Below are 17,124 nucleotides of genomic sequence, written 5' to 3' on the forward strand. Positions count from 1 at the left end.
AATCGTTCATCTGACAGATATGTCAGATTTTCCTTCAGATAAGAACGATTTTTTTAAATCGTTATCGTTCAGATCTGAAGAAAGATCTGACTGTGTGTATGCTCCATTAGAATTATGATAAAAATCTACTTCATCATTTCAATGCACACAGAAGTCCAGCAGAGAGATGGATCTGGACAGGTGTCTGCAATTACACATTGGTAATTAAATAATGAAAGAAAGAAAAAAAAGCATGCAATGTTGCACCTTGGTAAAACATGTAGTACTGCAGATGGGGCAGATATTTATATTTGAGAGGGGAGTGTCAAAACTCAAATCGAAATGTAAAAGCTGTACATGCAATAGCAGCCTCTACCTACCCTGCATGTGAAAACAATGAATGGATTTGCCCCACAACATGGTATGTTCAAGTGCAAAGTTACTTTTTATTTTTTGCTTTGTTTCCATCTCAGAAACAGCCCCGATATCATTATCCCAGATTACAGTCTGTTTAACCATAGAGCAGGTGATCTGCCTACAAAGGACACACATTAATTTCCTCGCAGAATTTACTAAACAGATTAGCAATGCTTATATTTGCTTATCATAAAAGCAAAATGTAAGTAAACACCGTAGTGCCCTCCATCTTATAGTAACTCGTTCAAACAGCAAGAATTGTTTCTGTGCGTAATGGTGGCCATATACGGTGCGATGCACCGTGTAGGGCGACTGCCGATCCGTCGGTGGATGGATCGTGCTGTCCCCGCCGATCCGATCAGTCGGATCGGCACGTATATAGTGCCGTGTATGGCCACCTTGACTTAAGGTGCCTATCCACTAGATGATTAAAATGACCGATTGAATGATAACGATATCGTTCGATAATAGTTTGAAAACGGTTTGCAGATTGTTAAAAAAAAAAAAAAATTGGTCTTTTAGACATCTATCATTGCGCAAACATGCTAGTCAACCTGACGATAACGTCAGGTTCAGCAGGGCCGAAACTAGGATTTTTGTCACCAGGGGCAAGACAGTAATTTGGCGCCCCCCATGTAATTCCCCCTGCAGTAGTGCCCATATTGTAATGCCCCCATAGTAATGCCCATATGTTAATACCCCCATAGTAATGTAGTAATGCCCCTGTAGTGCCCACCATACAGTAATGCCCCTGTAGTGCCCATGCTCCCATATTAATGCCCCTGTAGTGCCCATGCTTTCATAGTAATGCCCCTGTAGTGCCCATGCTCTCATAGTAATGCCCCTGTATTGCCCATGCCCCCATAGTAATATCCCTGTAGTGCCCTTACAGTAATGCCCCTGCAGTAGTGCCCATATTGTAATGCCCCCATAGTAATGCCCATATGTTAATACCCCCATAGTAATGTAGTAATGCCCCTGTAGTGCCCATGCTCCCATATTAATGCCCCTGTAGTGCCCATGCTTTCATAGTAATGCCCCTGTAGTGCCTATGCCCCCATAGTAATGCCCCTGTGGTAATGCCCCTGCCCCCATAATAATGCCCCTGTAGTGCAGCTTATTAAAAAAAAAAAATACTTACCTTGAACCCCGCTCCTGCATCCAGCGTCGCGTCCGGTCCGCCGGCTGCTCCTTGGAACTATGGGGGAGATGTCATGACGTCTCCCCTATAGTGCCCGTGGGGAGAGCCGGAAGCTGGAGTTCGGGAGAGAACTCCAGCCTCCGGCTCCGGCTACACCGCGTCGCTGCAGAGAAGGAGCCGGGCGCCCGCTGGTAATAAATATTACCAGCGGACGTCCGGCTTGGAGCCTCTCTGCAGCGCCGGGCTGGAGGTCACTGGCACCAGGTACAGCGGCTCACCCGGTGCACGTGCACCTCCAGCCCCCCCCTAGTTGCGGCCCTGGGTTCAGCATGTTTGCAGATGACTGATTGTGCCTACAATGAACAACTGCTCGTTCTGTGCAGGCTCATCACAGACTGACAAACGTTTGCACAATTACAATGTCATAATCTTGCAGTCTTTTGCCTGTCTTCTATTGGATGGGCACCTTTAAACTCGCCTTCCATATTAGGGGTATTGCTGCAATTAGGAGCAGCATGCCTAAAATATAGCAGCCCCGGTATCGGATACTGCGGTGAGTATCCATAACCTATTTTGCACCTCATTGCAGTGTGAACAGTGCTCTTCACAGTTAAATGAGGAGCAGATGCAGGGCTGAGCGTACGCCCCATCTGCTTGTGCGTTTTCGCACCGCTCATGTTCCGGAACTAAGGGTACGGTTGTGTAGCACGGTTGGGGCAGTGGTTTGTATGACTGCCTCACAGAACTGAGATCTTGGGCTCAATTCCTGACTATTGTGTGGAGTTTGTATGATTTCCCCACGATTGCGTGCGTTTCCTCCCACAATCCAAAAACATACTGGTAGGTTAGTTGGATTTCGACAAAAATGAACCCTTAATAAGTTAATAACTTATTAAGTGTATGATATATAGCACTTATTAAGTAAATATATACTCAACAGCACTTCTGCCAAACTAAATCAGTAGACGTGCTAATTAGTACGAATTTGACAGAGGTACATTATTAAAACACGCCAATTGTCTACAGTATATATTATATACACACACACATAAACACACACACACATATACACACACACATAAACACACACACACAAACACACACGCACACAAACATACACACATAAACACACACACACACACACACATAAACACACATACACACACACAAGTTACATCATTTTAAAAAGTTTGAACCACATGACCTCTGAATGTAAAGCATATTGCACATGGCTCATCGAACCAGTCAGTAAACAAGCCAGTCCAAAAAGGATAGGGCTATTGCCAGCCTCCAGAGGAAATCATCATTATTAGCAAACATTGAAACCATTTACTTGTCATTACAGTAACTCGTCGTCTTCTAAACTAGACGTGAAAACTTTCCACCATTCGTCATACGGTAATTACCATCGCAAACACAAAAATGCCATTACTGTTTAAAAGTACTTTTTATTTTTTTTTCTTCAAAGCTAGAGAGACATGTTTGGTAAGGTTTAGAAAGTTACGTTACCCTACACCTACACAAATATGCCCATCTATTAAAGGAATTTAGCGGAATTCTACGACAGTCAGTCAGTACCTAACTGCTCAGCTATTATAGAAGATTTACGTGAAATCAGAAGATGGGCCAAGAAGAGGAAATAGACCACCACTCATTTCCATCCAGATTTGCTTCAGTTAAACAACTTTGGGCACAGAAGTGAAGCTGGTTTTGCTTTCCTTTAGCTATCGGATAACTAAATAGGCCAAAACGTCGCCCCATTAGTCCACAAAAATGTTAGATTAACATTTCAAACTATTAGTATGTGTCATTACGGGTCAACTTCATCATCAGAAGCAGAATAGGACTGTGTGTTTCTGCTACCGCAAGGGGTCTCATTAAATTTGCAATTACGAGAAGTACTCTCATCAATAACGGCCTCCTGACTTACCGAAACGGAAATTAATACTAATGGCAAAGTGCAGCAAGTCACGATTTTATATGGACTATAATAACCGTTGAGCTGCTAAAAAGCAAAAACAAATAAGTGACATTGTATCGTTCAAAGGCTGCTGTAATAATACTAATACTAGTAGTACTAATAATAATAATTACAGATGGTAGCAGGACTTTTAATTGAAAACAAATTGGTTTAGTTCCGATTGAGAGTAAACCAGCTGGAAGCTGCGCTACCACCTACGAAAATATTTGTCCAACGTGCCACTTCCCATTGGACGGAGCCCTAAATAAAAAAAATAATTTTAATAAAAGCTCACCATCTTTAAATGGCGAAGGGAAGGTGTGTAGGCACAATGGCTAAGCGCTGTCATTCATACACATGCTCCGGTTTATTGGCCGAGGCTGCGAGAGGAACGGAGAAGCCGCGGGCAGGTTAGGGGGGAGAGGAGAACATTACAGAAACATTTTTCCAGCTTTAGAAAAACAAAAACACAAAATTGTTATGAATTAACGTTGACAAATGAACAACAGGATGATTCACAAAGCTTTCTATCTGCCGTCTCTTGGCTGAAAGACGGCAATTACAAGTGGTGCAGATTGGGGACTTGAAGCAGAATGGAGAGAAACGCATCCACACATGAAGTTGTGTTTAGTCTTAATCTGGTTAATTTAAAACCGCTACTCTGTAGAAGAATAAAATTAATCAACCTTGCTAACTTTAGGGGGAATTCAATTCCCGACTCAGACACTATGGGCCGTTCCGGAACGGCACATTGCACTCTGCAGGCATCGCAAGTTTTGCGATGTCAGCATTACCGTAACTGAACGCAATTGAGCTTTGCGGCGATTCCAGACTTCACCTCATGCAGAAATTAACATCCCCCCCATATATGTAAAATATCCCATATGTTGACAGAACCAGAGACACTTTACATAAGGGCGTATGTACTAAGCTTTAGAAAGTGAAAAACTGGAGGGTGATAAAGTACCAACCAATCATCTGCTAACTGTCATTTTTCAGACACAGGGCCTCTTTTATCAACTAGTTTTATCACTCACAACGAGTGATAAAACTCGTTGCGTATGATAATGGTGCTCCAGCCAATCAGCTCCCAACTGTCATCTGTTTGAAAAATGACAGTTGGGAGCCGATTGGCTGGAGCATCATTTATCATATGTAACAAGTTTTATCACTCGTTGTAAGTGACAAAACTCGTTGATAAATGAGGCCCACAGCCTGCAGGATGACAGTTAGGAGCTGAGTGGCTGTAATTCATCACTTTCTAGAGCTTAGTACATCTCACTCATAATATGTACATTTAATATGAAGTAAAGTACAAGCTATTGTTCAAATATCAGTCATCGCCCACAACATTTTTTAACTCCATCATTACAACGTTATCCAATATTTTACGTTCAGTCCTTTAACTGTAAAGAAAACACCCTTAGACATGATTCCTATATTCTACAGCTGACCCTAAAGCTGGGTACACACTAAACGATGTGTGTACCCAGCGTTGTGACGGACGACGGCACCAGCGACGGGTCGACATTACACAATTCGGTGCCCGGTCCCCGCATGGCACTGTCAGTCGCATTGTCAGATTAAGCGACTGACGACAAAACGGGGAGCGCACATGGCCCAACGTAGTGCATACACATTAGGCAATTTTGACAATATGTCAGTCCAAGCGATAGATATATATATATATATATCTATCATCTAATGTGCACCCACCTTAACACTTGAGATAAGAACTATGCACAACTGTCTAGAGTTAAGCAGATCTGTTAAAAACTAAAAGGTAAATGTATTATCTGCACACTCCATTCCTGCCAGCTAAAGCTACACCCAACATCTTTAGAGAGGGTCACCCACAGGCATTTGTGCAGGACTCAACCGGCCCACATTTATGCATTCCGGCAAAAGCAAGCCTGTTTAGTTATAGGAAATACAATGAACGATATATCGTAGCAGATCAGCGCGTGTGTGCACCCGATATGTCTTTGAAGGATGTTCAGACGTATCAGGTCGGCCTTGCAGCACAGCCAATGCCGATATATCATGCAGATATATCTGTGCGTCTGGCTTTGTGTACGGGGGGACTCGCCGACCGCCCATACACTGGCTGCAGGGACCCGCCAACAATGACAGCACAACTGGGTGGGCAAATTTATATGCCCGCCCAGTTGTGATGTCTGGCCCTGGCATTTCAAGTGACCGATTGTGAAGTGTGTATAGCTCACCTAATCGGCTGCAATGTCTATTAAGTGTGTACACAGATATGGCGGCCTGCACCACAGCAGTGACAGAACACTGCAGACATATTTAGCCAAGTATAAACACTCCAGTTATTTCAAGAATATTACTCAGATCAGCAATACACAGCCGTTGTTATAGGACTTTCATATATAGTGGTTCTGCTTGCGTTTTAAGCAGCAATGCAAAATATCCATTTTTTTTTGGCTTAGAGTTCTACAGAGTATGACTTTTATAACAGGGCTGTGCATAAAACCCAGTATGTCGTCTTTCTTGGAGTCTCAAAACTCCATACACAAGTGTAGTATTCATTCTAAAGGTGGGCAGGGCAAATATTACAGATGGGCACTCCCCTGCACGCGCGTGCGCCCGATAAAAGGGGCTTGGTCACTAGAAAAGGGTGCGTCCCCCTAAGACGCACCCCCTTTTCATCACTGATGGGGGCGTGCCCAGCACTCATGGAGATGCTGGATTGCCCCCAAGCTCTCCCTGCATACACACAGCATCTATTCACTTGCCGGCGATTGTTTCACTTTTCTTCCTTGCAGAACACTGCAGTCCGCCGGTGAGAAAGGCTGTTTCAGCGGGGCCTCGCCATAAGGGCAGGGTGTATTTCAGCGACTTCAAAATCGGGCAGGGCTGGGCTCCCGGCTGAAACAGCCTAGCGGGACCACTACAAGCGTTTTATTCTCCCGGTGAAACTTTTTGCTTGAGCTCTGCTAACTACATAATGAATTGGCACCTGCAAGAGTGATAATTGATAGTTATATTTGACTCCTAATAAAAGTACTGTAAGTATAAGCAGCCAGATTCAGAGCCGCAAGCAAAGCAGCCGCATCAGCCATTTTTTTTTTTAGCACTGCTCATACGTCTGATGCGAAGATTACCATTTTTTGCAAAAATCTACAGGGCTATTCATAATCACACGGAAGTCAGAAATTCCTGTTATGGTTAAATGGGTTAACCAGGCGGCAATGGGGCGTTCACACTTAGCATAATCATGCTTTGGGCGTGTAGACAGAACTGCGGCCTATTCAGAGGTAAGGGTGCGCAAAGATGCATCAATTTCAGGCTTATTGTTTGTCCCCAGGATAGTGCTGGTACATCCATGACGAGAGTGATGACAGCTGCTCTAACAAGCGGATATATAGAAGCGGTGCAGTCACATAGATATGGCCGACTTAGAATACGGGCTGAAGTTACCGTCTTTTTTCATGCACACGAAGCGTCTACAGATGCAGCAGTTTTGTGTGCAGCTCTGAAACAGGTCTTACTTACCTAAAGCCAGTGTTTTCGGATGTCAATAACTCGCTCTACCAAAGCAAAAAACTTATTTTTAATCCTCATATAAAGTTATAATTAAATACATTTCCAGCAGCGCTAACGCAATGTTTAAGAGAAAGTTAGGTAAACTATGTTACAAAATAACAAATAAAAAGTTAAGTGCTCAAGAAGAACAAATCAAAAATAGTCTTAGAAAAAAAATCAAACTGGATGTAAGAATTAAACAAATTCCCTGATTCAATAACTCAAATGTTATAAAGGTTATTATGGATGTCTTGAAGGGTACAGAAGTTGTATATTGTTCGAAGGTAACATTCTTAAATCTTCATCAGTTCAGTGCCCGCTCACATAATTCCTCACTTGATGTCAAAAGCCTATCAACGGGCGTAAGAACCAAAACACATAAAACCAAGTGACTAATGATCATATCGCTTACATTTGCAGACCTCCTGAAACTCTAACCTAATGAACAAGCAGGATATATGAACATCATATATAAAAAGCCGTTCACACATTTTGTTATGGTGTCTATTCCGGCTGGTGGGTGCTGGTAACTTCTGCTGCGAGCACTCATACTCAGATTGGCAATCGGTTGGTAGCGCCCCAAGAATATTACAATGCTCTGACTACTCCTGTGAATATCCTATTAATCAGACGGAAGAGTACAATGCTTAAAACAACGGCTTTTTTATAGAATGAAACCGCCAAGGCGAAAGAAAGAAAAGAAATAAATAAAAAGAATACCTATCTGAAAATAGAAAAATAACGCTCTGGTACATAAATTCTTCTCGGCACTGTATTATAAAATAAAAATGAGGGTGTAATCACCCCACATTTAGCTAAATTGTTTAATGCTACACTTGAGGTTAAAAAGTTAACAATGGATACGCATCAGACGAGTGCTGGAAAGCCTGTAATTAGACTTTAAACACTCGTAAAAAAACACAAAACACTATTATGGCCCAAATGTCATAGGCTCCGATTTGCTGGTCCCGGCACAATTACGGCGATAATAGCTGCTAGATTTAAGGCGACAATTAGTTTTGAACACAAAAACAACCTGGTTTTGCCTTAAAACGAATTGACACGTTAAAACTAGTGTCTATATATCTATATATCGCCATGACGATCAATATATTCCTCACACTTCACATGAGCCAAATATGTTTCTGCAAAACTGTACATAGATGACTAAATATTACCAAGGATAATATAGGTACACTTTTGTTTCTGTTAACCTATGCTGTAATAGATCTACTAAGAGCAAGGTACACATGCTGGTGTCAAAGATAAAAGGGTAAACGTAAGAGCCGGCGATTTCTAGGGAGCCGCAACATTTTGGCGATTTAGCGGCTATTTACTTAAAAAAGGTAAAATAATAAAAAATAAAACTGGTTTTCCAGTACAGCAATCAAGTGAGCAAGACAGACAGGGTGAGGCAGAAGCTGGTGACAGATTGCAGGTTAGCGGGACTGCCTGTTTAGTGCTGCCATTATTAGGATAGAGGAATTTGGCCCACGTGGAGCAGCTCACAAATTGACCTCAATGACAACGCAGAACACAATCCGCATTGATCCATTTTCCAAATATTTTATTACCTGCTGAACGCGCACATATGTATTTCCAGTTAGGTCATGTTCCGACAATAATCTTTTTGGCACTATACAAATCATGCCACCGGATTTTGTCAAATGGTTTTTTCAGACCAGAATCCAAAAATAAAAAAAGGTTTAAAAATATTTATGTCTAAGCTTTTTTTTCCCCCCTGAACACGAAACCAAATAAAAAATTGGCCAAAAGACGCTCTCTGGACAAGCACTGCGCGTTTCATTTCTGTTAAGTAGAATTCCACAAACAAAACACGCAGAAGTAAAAAGGTCTCCATCAGTGCTGGAGCGCACACATAGGATTACACAGGCCGGCATACCACTGGGACGTCCATTAACATGCAAGGGATACTGGTCCACCAGGGTAGGAGTTATTATTATTATTATTATTATTAATGATAATATTATTAATTGTTGTTATTATTAACAACAACAACTAAACAGAAATGAGGTGGTGCGTGAAAATAAACCTCCACATTTCAAGGGGTATGTACAGGGCAAGACAACGTTCCTGGGATCAGTGAATGAATTAAAAACACAGACAAGACACATTGGGGGGAATTCAATTTAATGCGATGATGAATAGCAGCGGGAGGGAGCTTCCGGATCTGTTCAATACACAGCGCTGTTTGCCTGGTCGGGAATGCCAGTTCTCGCGACTTAACCTGGGTGTTTAGTCACGAGAACAGACTAAAGTGCCGGCCACGCTGCGCTAAGCCGGCATTCTCCGGCTAAAGTGCATGCCACGCTGCGCTAAGACGGCAAGCCGGCATTCTACGAATAAAATGCCGGCCCCGCTGTGGCGCTAAGCCGGCAAACAGCCGCGCAGCTGGCACTTTGGTCGGTTTTCTCCTCGCATCCCCAGGGGGGTGCGAAAAGAAATCCTTTAGCCCGCCCAAACAGCGCAGCAAATTGAATAGCTTCCGGAGCTCCTCCCGTGGCTATTCATCATCGCATTGAATTGAATCCCCCCCCCCCACTATGTTAAGCTAGAGCATTCTTTATTATCACTAACAGTTATTTATAATATGCAGCACTTTACACAGAGTATAATCATTCACATCAGTCCCTGCCTGAATGGCGTTTGCAATGTATATTCTCTACCTCACAAGGGTTAATTTGTACTTCAGTTAATGTGTGTATACTTTAGTGTGTTTATTAAATTCTTCTTTTTTCCTGCAAGTTTACAGATTTTATTCTTTTATATAAATAAACAAAAGCCAGATTGCAGCATCTATGAATCATACCTAAACATACCAACACACTTACATCAGCATTAGGTGTATAGTGAGCAAGAAAGAATAATCGCACAGTGATCATACGTGTGTTTGTGCATGCCATGTTCAGAAAATACAGGTATGTTGTAAAGCTGCATTTTCTAGGGGGGCGTTCGATTTTAGATCAGTGGGTATATTCCATTAAGCTGTCATTAGTTCACCTTGGAAATGAAAACATGAGCAATTAAAACGGATAAATCTGCCCGGAAAATAGAATTCTGAGAAAATGGAATAAAGTCCAATGCTCTGCACGTAAAGCGATGTACTGCAGGGCATTCAGCTCTTATACTAACTGCATCCCCATCTGTGTCACCCCTGTCTGTCTGCCCCTTCCCTTTAGAATGTAAGCGCTCACAAAGAGGGCCCCCTTCCCTCATATGCTTTCCTTCCCTCAATTATACCATACTCTCCTCCTGCCTACATTACCTATGCCTTCCGTTCTGCCGCCCAGCTGCTTATTTAGTATTATGACCGCTGATGCGGAAATGTTTATAATCCATGTACAGCCATGGCCAAAAGTTGAGAATGATACAAGAATTGGTTTTCACAATGTTTGCTGCTTCAGTGTTTTTAGACCTATTTGTCAGATGTTACTATGGTATACTGAAGTAACATTACAAGCATTTCATAAGTGCCAAAGGCTTTTATTGACAATTACATTAAGTTTATGCAAAGAGTCAATATTTGCAGTGTTGACCCTTCTTTTTCAAGACCTCTGCAACTCGCCCTGGCATGCTGTCACTCAACTTCTGGACCACATACTGACTGATGACCGCCCATTAATGCCTAATCAATGCTTGGAGGTTGTCAGAATTTGTGGTTTGTTTGTTTGTCCACCCGCCTCTTGAGGATTGACCACAAATTTTCAATGGGATTAAGGTCTGAGTAGTTTCCTGGCCATGGACCCAAAATTATGATGGATTTGTTCCCCGAGCCACTTAGTTATCACTTTTTGCCTTATGTCAACAGTAAAGCATCCCAAGACCATTCATGTGTGGGGTAGCTTCTCAGCCAGGGGAGGGTGCTCACTCACAATTTTGCCTGAAAACACAGCTATGAATAAAGAAAGGTACCAAAACATCCTCCAAGAGCAACTTCTCCCAACCATCCAAGAACAGTTTGGTGATGAACAATGCCTTTTCCAGCATGATGGAGCACCTTGTCATAAGGCAAAAGTGATAACTAAGTGGCTCGGGGAACAAAACATGGACATTTTGGGTCTATGGCCAGGAAACTCCCAGAACTTATGGTCAATCCTCAAGAGGCGGGTTGACAAACAAAAACCAGCAAATTCTGACAATCTCCAAGCATTGATTAGGCAAGAATGGGCGGCAATCAGTCAATATGTGGCCCAGAAGTTGATTGACAGCATGCCGGGGCGAATTGCAGGTGTCTTGAAAAGAAGGGTCAATACTGCAAATACTGACTCTTTGCATAAGCTTAATGTACTTGTCAATAAAAGCCTTTGACACTCATGAAATGCTTGTAATGTTACTTCAGTATATCATAGTAACATCTGACAAAAAGGTCTAAAAACACTGAAGCAGCAAACTTTGTGAAAACCAATACTTGTGTCATTCTCATAACTTTTGGCCATGGCTGTAGTTGTCCTGCAATGTTTTGTACTGTAAGTCACTTGTTTTTTTTGTCTTGCTCATTCTGTTTATGTACTTCATAAAGGCGCTACGGACCTCTTGTGGCACCATATAAAGTGTCAATTGGCTACTTGCATACTGACCCTCCAGCTGAACATGTTCCAATCATTAGAATTGCAGCTCACAAACAAACGCATTTGGGTTCCAGTGTTGCCAGACCACCCACCCCAGGCCAGCGGCTCAAATCACAACAGCAGTAGTATATAATAAGATCTTACTAGTGCTGCGTCCACAACATATTATTATTATTATCATCATTTATTTATATGGCGCCACAAATGTTCCGCAGCGCCTTACAAAGCACATAAACAAGTTGTAGACAACCGACTTACAGAACAATACAATACAGGACCAGGACATGGATTATATATATTGCTACATTAGTGACCATAACACCCAGATAAGCAACAGAGCATAAGCAGCCAAGTGTTAGGTGCCCTAGTGGTGAGTAAGAAGTAGATGAAACTAAAGTAGGGAGAAGTACAAGAGGTTAGAGGGCCCTGCTCATAAGAGCGTACATTCTAAAAGGGGAGGGGGGAAGACAAACAGGGGTGACACAGATGGGGAGGAAGGTGTATGTATCAGGGAGTTAGAATGACAGCTGGAAGGCTTTGATGAAATAATGGGTCTTGAGAGCCCGTTTGAAGGATTGCAAAGAGGTGGAGAGTCTGATGGGGAGTGGGAGAGCGTTCCAGAGGTGGGGAGCAGTGCGGGCAAAATCTTGGAGGCGGGAGTGGGAGGAAGTAATCAGCTGGCATGAAAGGCGGCGTGCATCGTTGAACGAAGAGAGAGGAGAGGAGAGTGAAGGGAGATGAGATCAGAGATGTATATGGGGGAAGATTGGGTGAGGGCTTTGTAAGTGAGCGTGAGAACCTTAAATTGGGTTCTAAAAGGGAAGGGGAGCCAGTGGAGGGCTTGTAGGAGAGGGGAAGCAGATTTAGAGCGTTTGGAGAGCAAGATAAGCCGTGCAGCAGCATTAAGGATAGACTGGAGAGGAGAGAGATGGGATTTGGGGAGGCCAGATAGGAGGAGGTTACAGTAGTCCAGTCTAGAGATGACCAGTGAGTGTATGAGGGTTTTTGTAGCATCCTGGGTGAGATAGGGTCTGATCTTAGAAATATTTTTTAGATGGAAACGACAGGACTGTGAAAGGTTCTGGATATGTGGTTTGAAGGAGAGGGTTGAGTCCAGGATAACTCCAAGACAGCACACTTTGGGGCTAGATGAGATAGTTATACCATCAATTGATAAAGAAATAGTGGGAAGTGAGGTTATGTGGGAGGGTGGGAAGACGATCAGCTCTGTCTTAGACATATTGAGTATTAGCAGTATATGCAGACATCTTTGGGAAGCGTCAGAGATGGAAGCAGAAATGTAGCCCTTGTGCTCCCCTGGCAGGGGGAGATTGGCAGGGCCGTGGTGACTGCCACGATGCCCATCTAACGCCAAAGGAGAAATAGGTCTGGAGCGAGACCACTGAGATAAAGTCTGTGAGAGACCACAGAGAAAGAGCTGGAAGGTTGCAGTGTGAGCCGCCCAGTGAAGTGTTCAGCACCCATGAGAGGGGTAAGAGACGCAAGTATATGTGTTGAAGAGATGGGGGAAGAGGAATTTCCCAGGAGCTTTTACTGTTAAGGTACCAGAGGAGTCCCTTATGCATAAAAGCCCCCCTGCAGCCATTAAAGGGGGGGTCACTGTGGTAGCAGTGTGGCTATAGGAGCCATTCCTGTAAGAGAGAGATGGGCTGCTGCTGAGAGTGCGATAGCTGCAATAGAAAAGTCTGTATATTGCTGTCCCATGTGAAAGAGAAGGGGAGCAGAGAGAGGCAGACTGGGTATGAGACACTCTGTATATTGTCTTAGAAGAGACAAAAGGAGAGGCAGAGTGCAAAAGAAGTTATGTGAGATATGTGTGAAGCTGTGGAACTACAGGCACCAGCCAGCGAAGGGCTAGGTGGACCTGCACGTATGAAGTGGAGAACTACAGGCACCAGCCAGCATAGGGCCAGGTGGACCTTCATGTATGAAGTGGAGAACTACAGGCACCAGCCAGCAAAGGGCCAGGTGGACTTGTGTGTGTAAAATGCAAAGCATTCATTGTGACTGTGCTTAAAGACTGTGCTGGTAAAGAAGAGTGTGATGTAATGTAACCATATCCATAAGATTGTCATATACCATCTGATATGCCCGCCTCAAAAATCAGAACCACACCAATAAGCTGTAAGCATAGGAATTGCCAGACCAGTGTATTCACAGGCTTCCTACCCACGCAAAACAACAAAACAGGTCACAGACAATAAAGTGCTGCGTGAACACTGCTCTAGTCATATTTTAACAGTGTGTGGATAACCAGCTGACCTTAGGGCCTGATTCAGAACCGGTCGCAGGGCTGCGCTCGCACGCAACTGTCCGCATCCAAAGTATGCAAGTCCCGCGATCGCCAGCAAGACATTAGCACGCCCACTATGTTTTGACGTGCGATCGCGGTGTGAAATTAGACGCCCACCAGCCTGACACAAGACGCCCACTTTCCCTTAGTAATATACGTCATCTCCAGGAAGTGTATTAAACAAATCGGTAACATCGGCTGACATCGGACCCATACGCAGCACTTGTGGCTGACTATACCCTACCACAAGCACTGCGAGTGCTGCGGTGTTTAATTCAGCCATGTGACGTGTATGCTGACGATGAGTCTTAATTATGCACGCCCCTGAAATGGCGTTCCAACGCACAGACATGCCTGCATTCGCACCACCACACCTCCGTTACCAATCGACCACCCCCTGTCACCACCCACAAACGGCACGTCCTGCCACTCGTGCTTGCGGAACATTTGTGTACTGGCTGCAAACGCTTACCGATCGCATTGACTGGTTTGCGCACGCGCTCTGCGTCTTGTACGCATGCGCAGATTGCAAACTTGCGGCAGGTTCTGAATCAGGCCCTTAATTCTATCTATGAAGTATGCACCACAGCGTGGCAATATAAACAGCCCATTGAAGCCGCATTAAAACAATCATAAAACATAAATAAACAAAAAGTTTAGGAATTATTAAGGCACTGCAAATCAAAGTAGTGCTAAAATGTACATCTTACCTGTGCCCCATCCTTCAGCTTCAGGATGCACTCCATAGTGTTGATGGTGATCACGACAGACTCCGAGCCAAGCTTCGTCCATGGCACGTGGATCCGTAACTCATGTATATGCCCACTGAGGAATGTGAATGGCAGCTTTAGTTCCTGATGAAATGTAAGAGCAGAACATGGTTAACAAAAGGCAGATGTCAGTCACTAGTACAAAGTACAACAATCCAGCTCTCATCCTAACCAACTGCTCCATACTCATCGCTCGCTTTCTGTGCACGGTATCACGCCCGTCTCTCTGCCCCTGCCCTGTAAACTGTCACGAGCAGGGCCCTCTTCCTTTAATTGCTTGCCTTCCCTCACTTATACCATCATCTCCTCCCCACCATCAACGACGTCACCCAACCTTTCGGTTCAGCCGGGGCTGCTTATTTGGGTACTATAACCAGCGCCGTAACTAGCCGGCATTGAGCCCTGTGCCAAGCCACACTGCCCAATCGGGTGATGTCATACCAATGGGGCCGCCAGCACCGGTAAATACAGCATTGCCCGGAGCGTTCCCGAGGACATCTGTACAGGCTGCAATGTGCAGGTCCAGCTGGCACTGCAGCAACGTTCTTCTCTGCAGGGCGTCGTTACAGGCACCTGGCTAGCCAGAAGCAAGGGCCGTGGGGCAGCGACTGTGCTGCCCACAGAGCACTGTACTCTGTATGAAGGTACTGCTTGCACACCAACCAGTTACAGCTCTTATTATAACTGCTGATGCAGGCGGTTTATAAACTTTGTCCATGTTCTGTAATGTTATGTACTGTAAGACTTTTCTTTCTTGTTTTGTTCATATGGTTTCTGCTGATGTACTTTGTAACGCGCTGCGGACACCTGGTGGTACCATATAAATAAAGGATCATAATAATAATAAATCTCTTTTTTCCTAATTTCACACAAAATCCACTGAAATATAGGGGCATATGTATCAAAGCTTGATGTGTGATAAAATTGTGACATTATATCACCAACCAATCAGCTTCTAACTTATGGTAGTTAGGAGCTGATTGGTTGGTGATATAATTTCACAATTTTATCACACATCAAGCTTTGATACATATGCCCCATAAACAGAAACCAAATACAGAACAATGACCTTTGCTCGTCATCGGAGAACGTTTATTTTGGTTTCCTGACATATCTTTGTACAGTACATACTTTGGATATTTAGATCATGGTGTTAAGGGTTCAGCAGAAGTAAAAGAGTCCTCACTGCACATAACCGGGTGGCTCTACAGTCCAATAGCGAACACTTATAACAGTATGAAATAAAAGGAATGCTGTTAGTTATCAGCTGAAGCCATTATACATGAGTCACCAATCCGGCGGCGAGTTACTGCTGGCAGTCTGTGTTCATTTACAAACATAGAGAATAGCACATTGGACCTTTTCCAGTATTAGGGAAGGACTCCGGCTAACTGGCCTATTTTCTGTAATCAAACCGTGAGGAAGTAGAAGTTACCTTTTTAGGATATGAAGATGAACCTACAGTAAATGCTGTGTCCACTAACAGTTACATGCAAAACCATCTAGTCCCTGAGACGCTGTCCGCACTTCTCTAAGCTCAGTGAGAACATATGCAATTTTAATACAAAACATTTATGGCCACCCCGCCTACCTAATGCCCCCATTATTACTGCCACCAGTCTCTGCAGGATTCTCCGTAACACCTACTGCTCCGTAACACACGTACTGCTCCGTAACACACCTACTGCTCCGTAACACACCTACTGCTCCGTAACACACCTACTGCTCCGTAACACACCTACTGCTCCGTAACACGCGTTGTAGGAATATGAATGCGCTTCAGTCACACATTTCTGGGTTTTTTATTATAGTTTATTTTTCTTGCGCTGTGCTTCATTATTGCAACTTAATGTAGGAGATGTGTCCTCATACACAGCCTCAATACGCCCTGTGGTGCAAGACGCCTAGCGCAACTGAACTACCAAGTCTTATGGCAAACTCAGCTTGCGCAGTGCGTATCTTTACATGCTTTTCGCCTGAAAATGCTTTTTTGTTGCAATTGGATGAGACAACCTGCTTCACGAGACTGCACCGATTAATTTGATATACGACACTCGTATATCTGCGTCCAATTAAATCTGTATACGAAGCACAACGGAACTCTGCATAGGAAAAAGTCGCGCCCGCTGCATCATAGCACTTCGTATACAGATTTAGGGGTCTATTTACTAAGCAGAATTAGGAGACAGAGCGAAAAGTGATAAGGTGCCAGCCAATCAGCTCCCAACTGTCATTTTTCAAATACAGCCTGTGAGATGGCAGTTAGGAGCTGATTGGCTGGCACCTTTTCACTATTCGCTCTGTCTCCTAACACTGCTTAGTAAATAGACCCCCTAAGACTCAGTCGCACACAGATGTACCAGTGTTACATGTCAAATTAATCACTGCAGTCTCATGAAGCAGATTGT

At 43.7% G+C, this 17,124-nt stretch overlaps 1 protein-coding gene across 6 annotated transcripts in view; it reads right to left on the reverse strand.

Moving 5' to 3' along the window:
* Positions 1 to 17,124, reverse strand: part of VPS13B (vacuolar protein sorting 13 homolog B) — a 1,086,122-nt gene that overhangs the window by 1,052,553 nt on the left and 16,445 nt on the right. For all 6 annotated transcript variants that reach the window (XR_015869381.1, XM_088442693.1, XM_088442694.1 and 3 more), the window contains exon 3: positions 14,657 to 14,800. Coding sequence is in view for 5 of the 6 variants with exons in the window: in XM_088442693.1 (XP_088298819.1) it covers positions 14,657 to 14,800 (144 nt within the window). In the remaining variant the exon portion in view is untranslated. The remainder of the gene's footprint in view (positions 1 to 14,656; positions 14,801 to 17,124) is intronic.

Source organism: Taudactylus pleione, unplaced genomic scaffold (genome assembly GCF_031769625.1).
Source record: "Taudactylus pleione unplaced genomic scaffold, aTauple2 ptg000314l, whole genome shotgun sequence".
Lineage (NCBI taxonomy): Eukaryota > Metazoa > Chordata > Amphibia > Anura > Myobatrachidae > Taudactylus > Taudactylus pleione.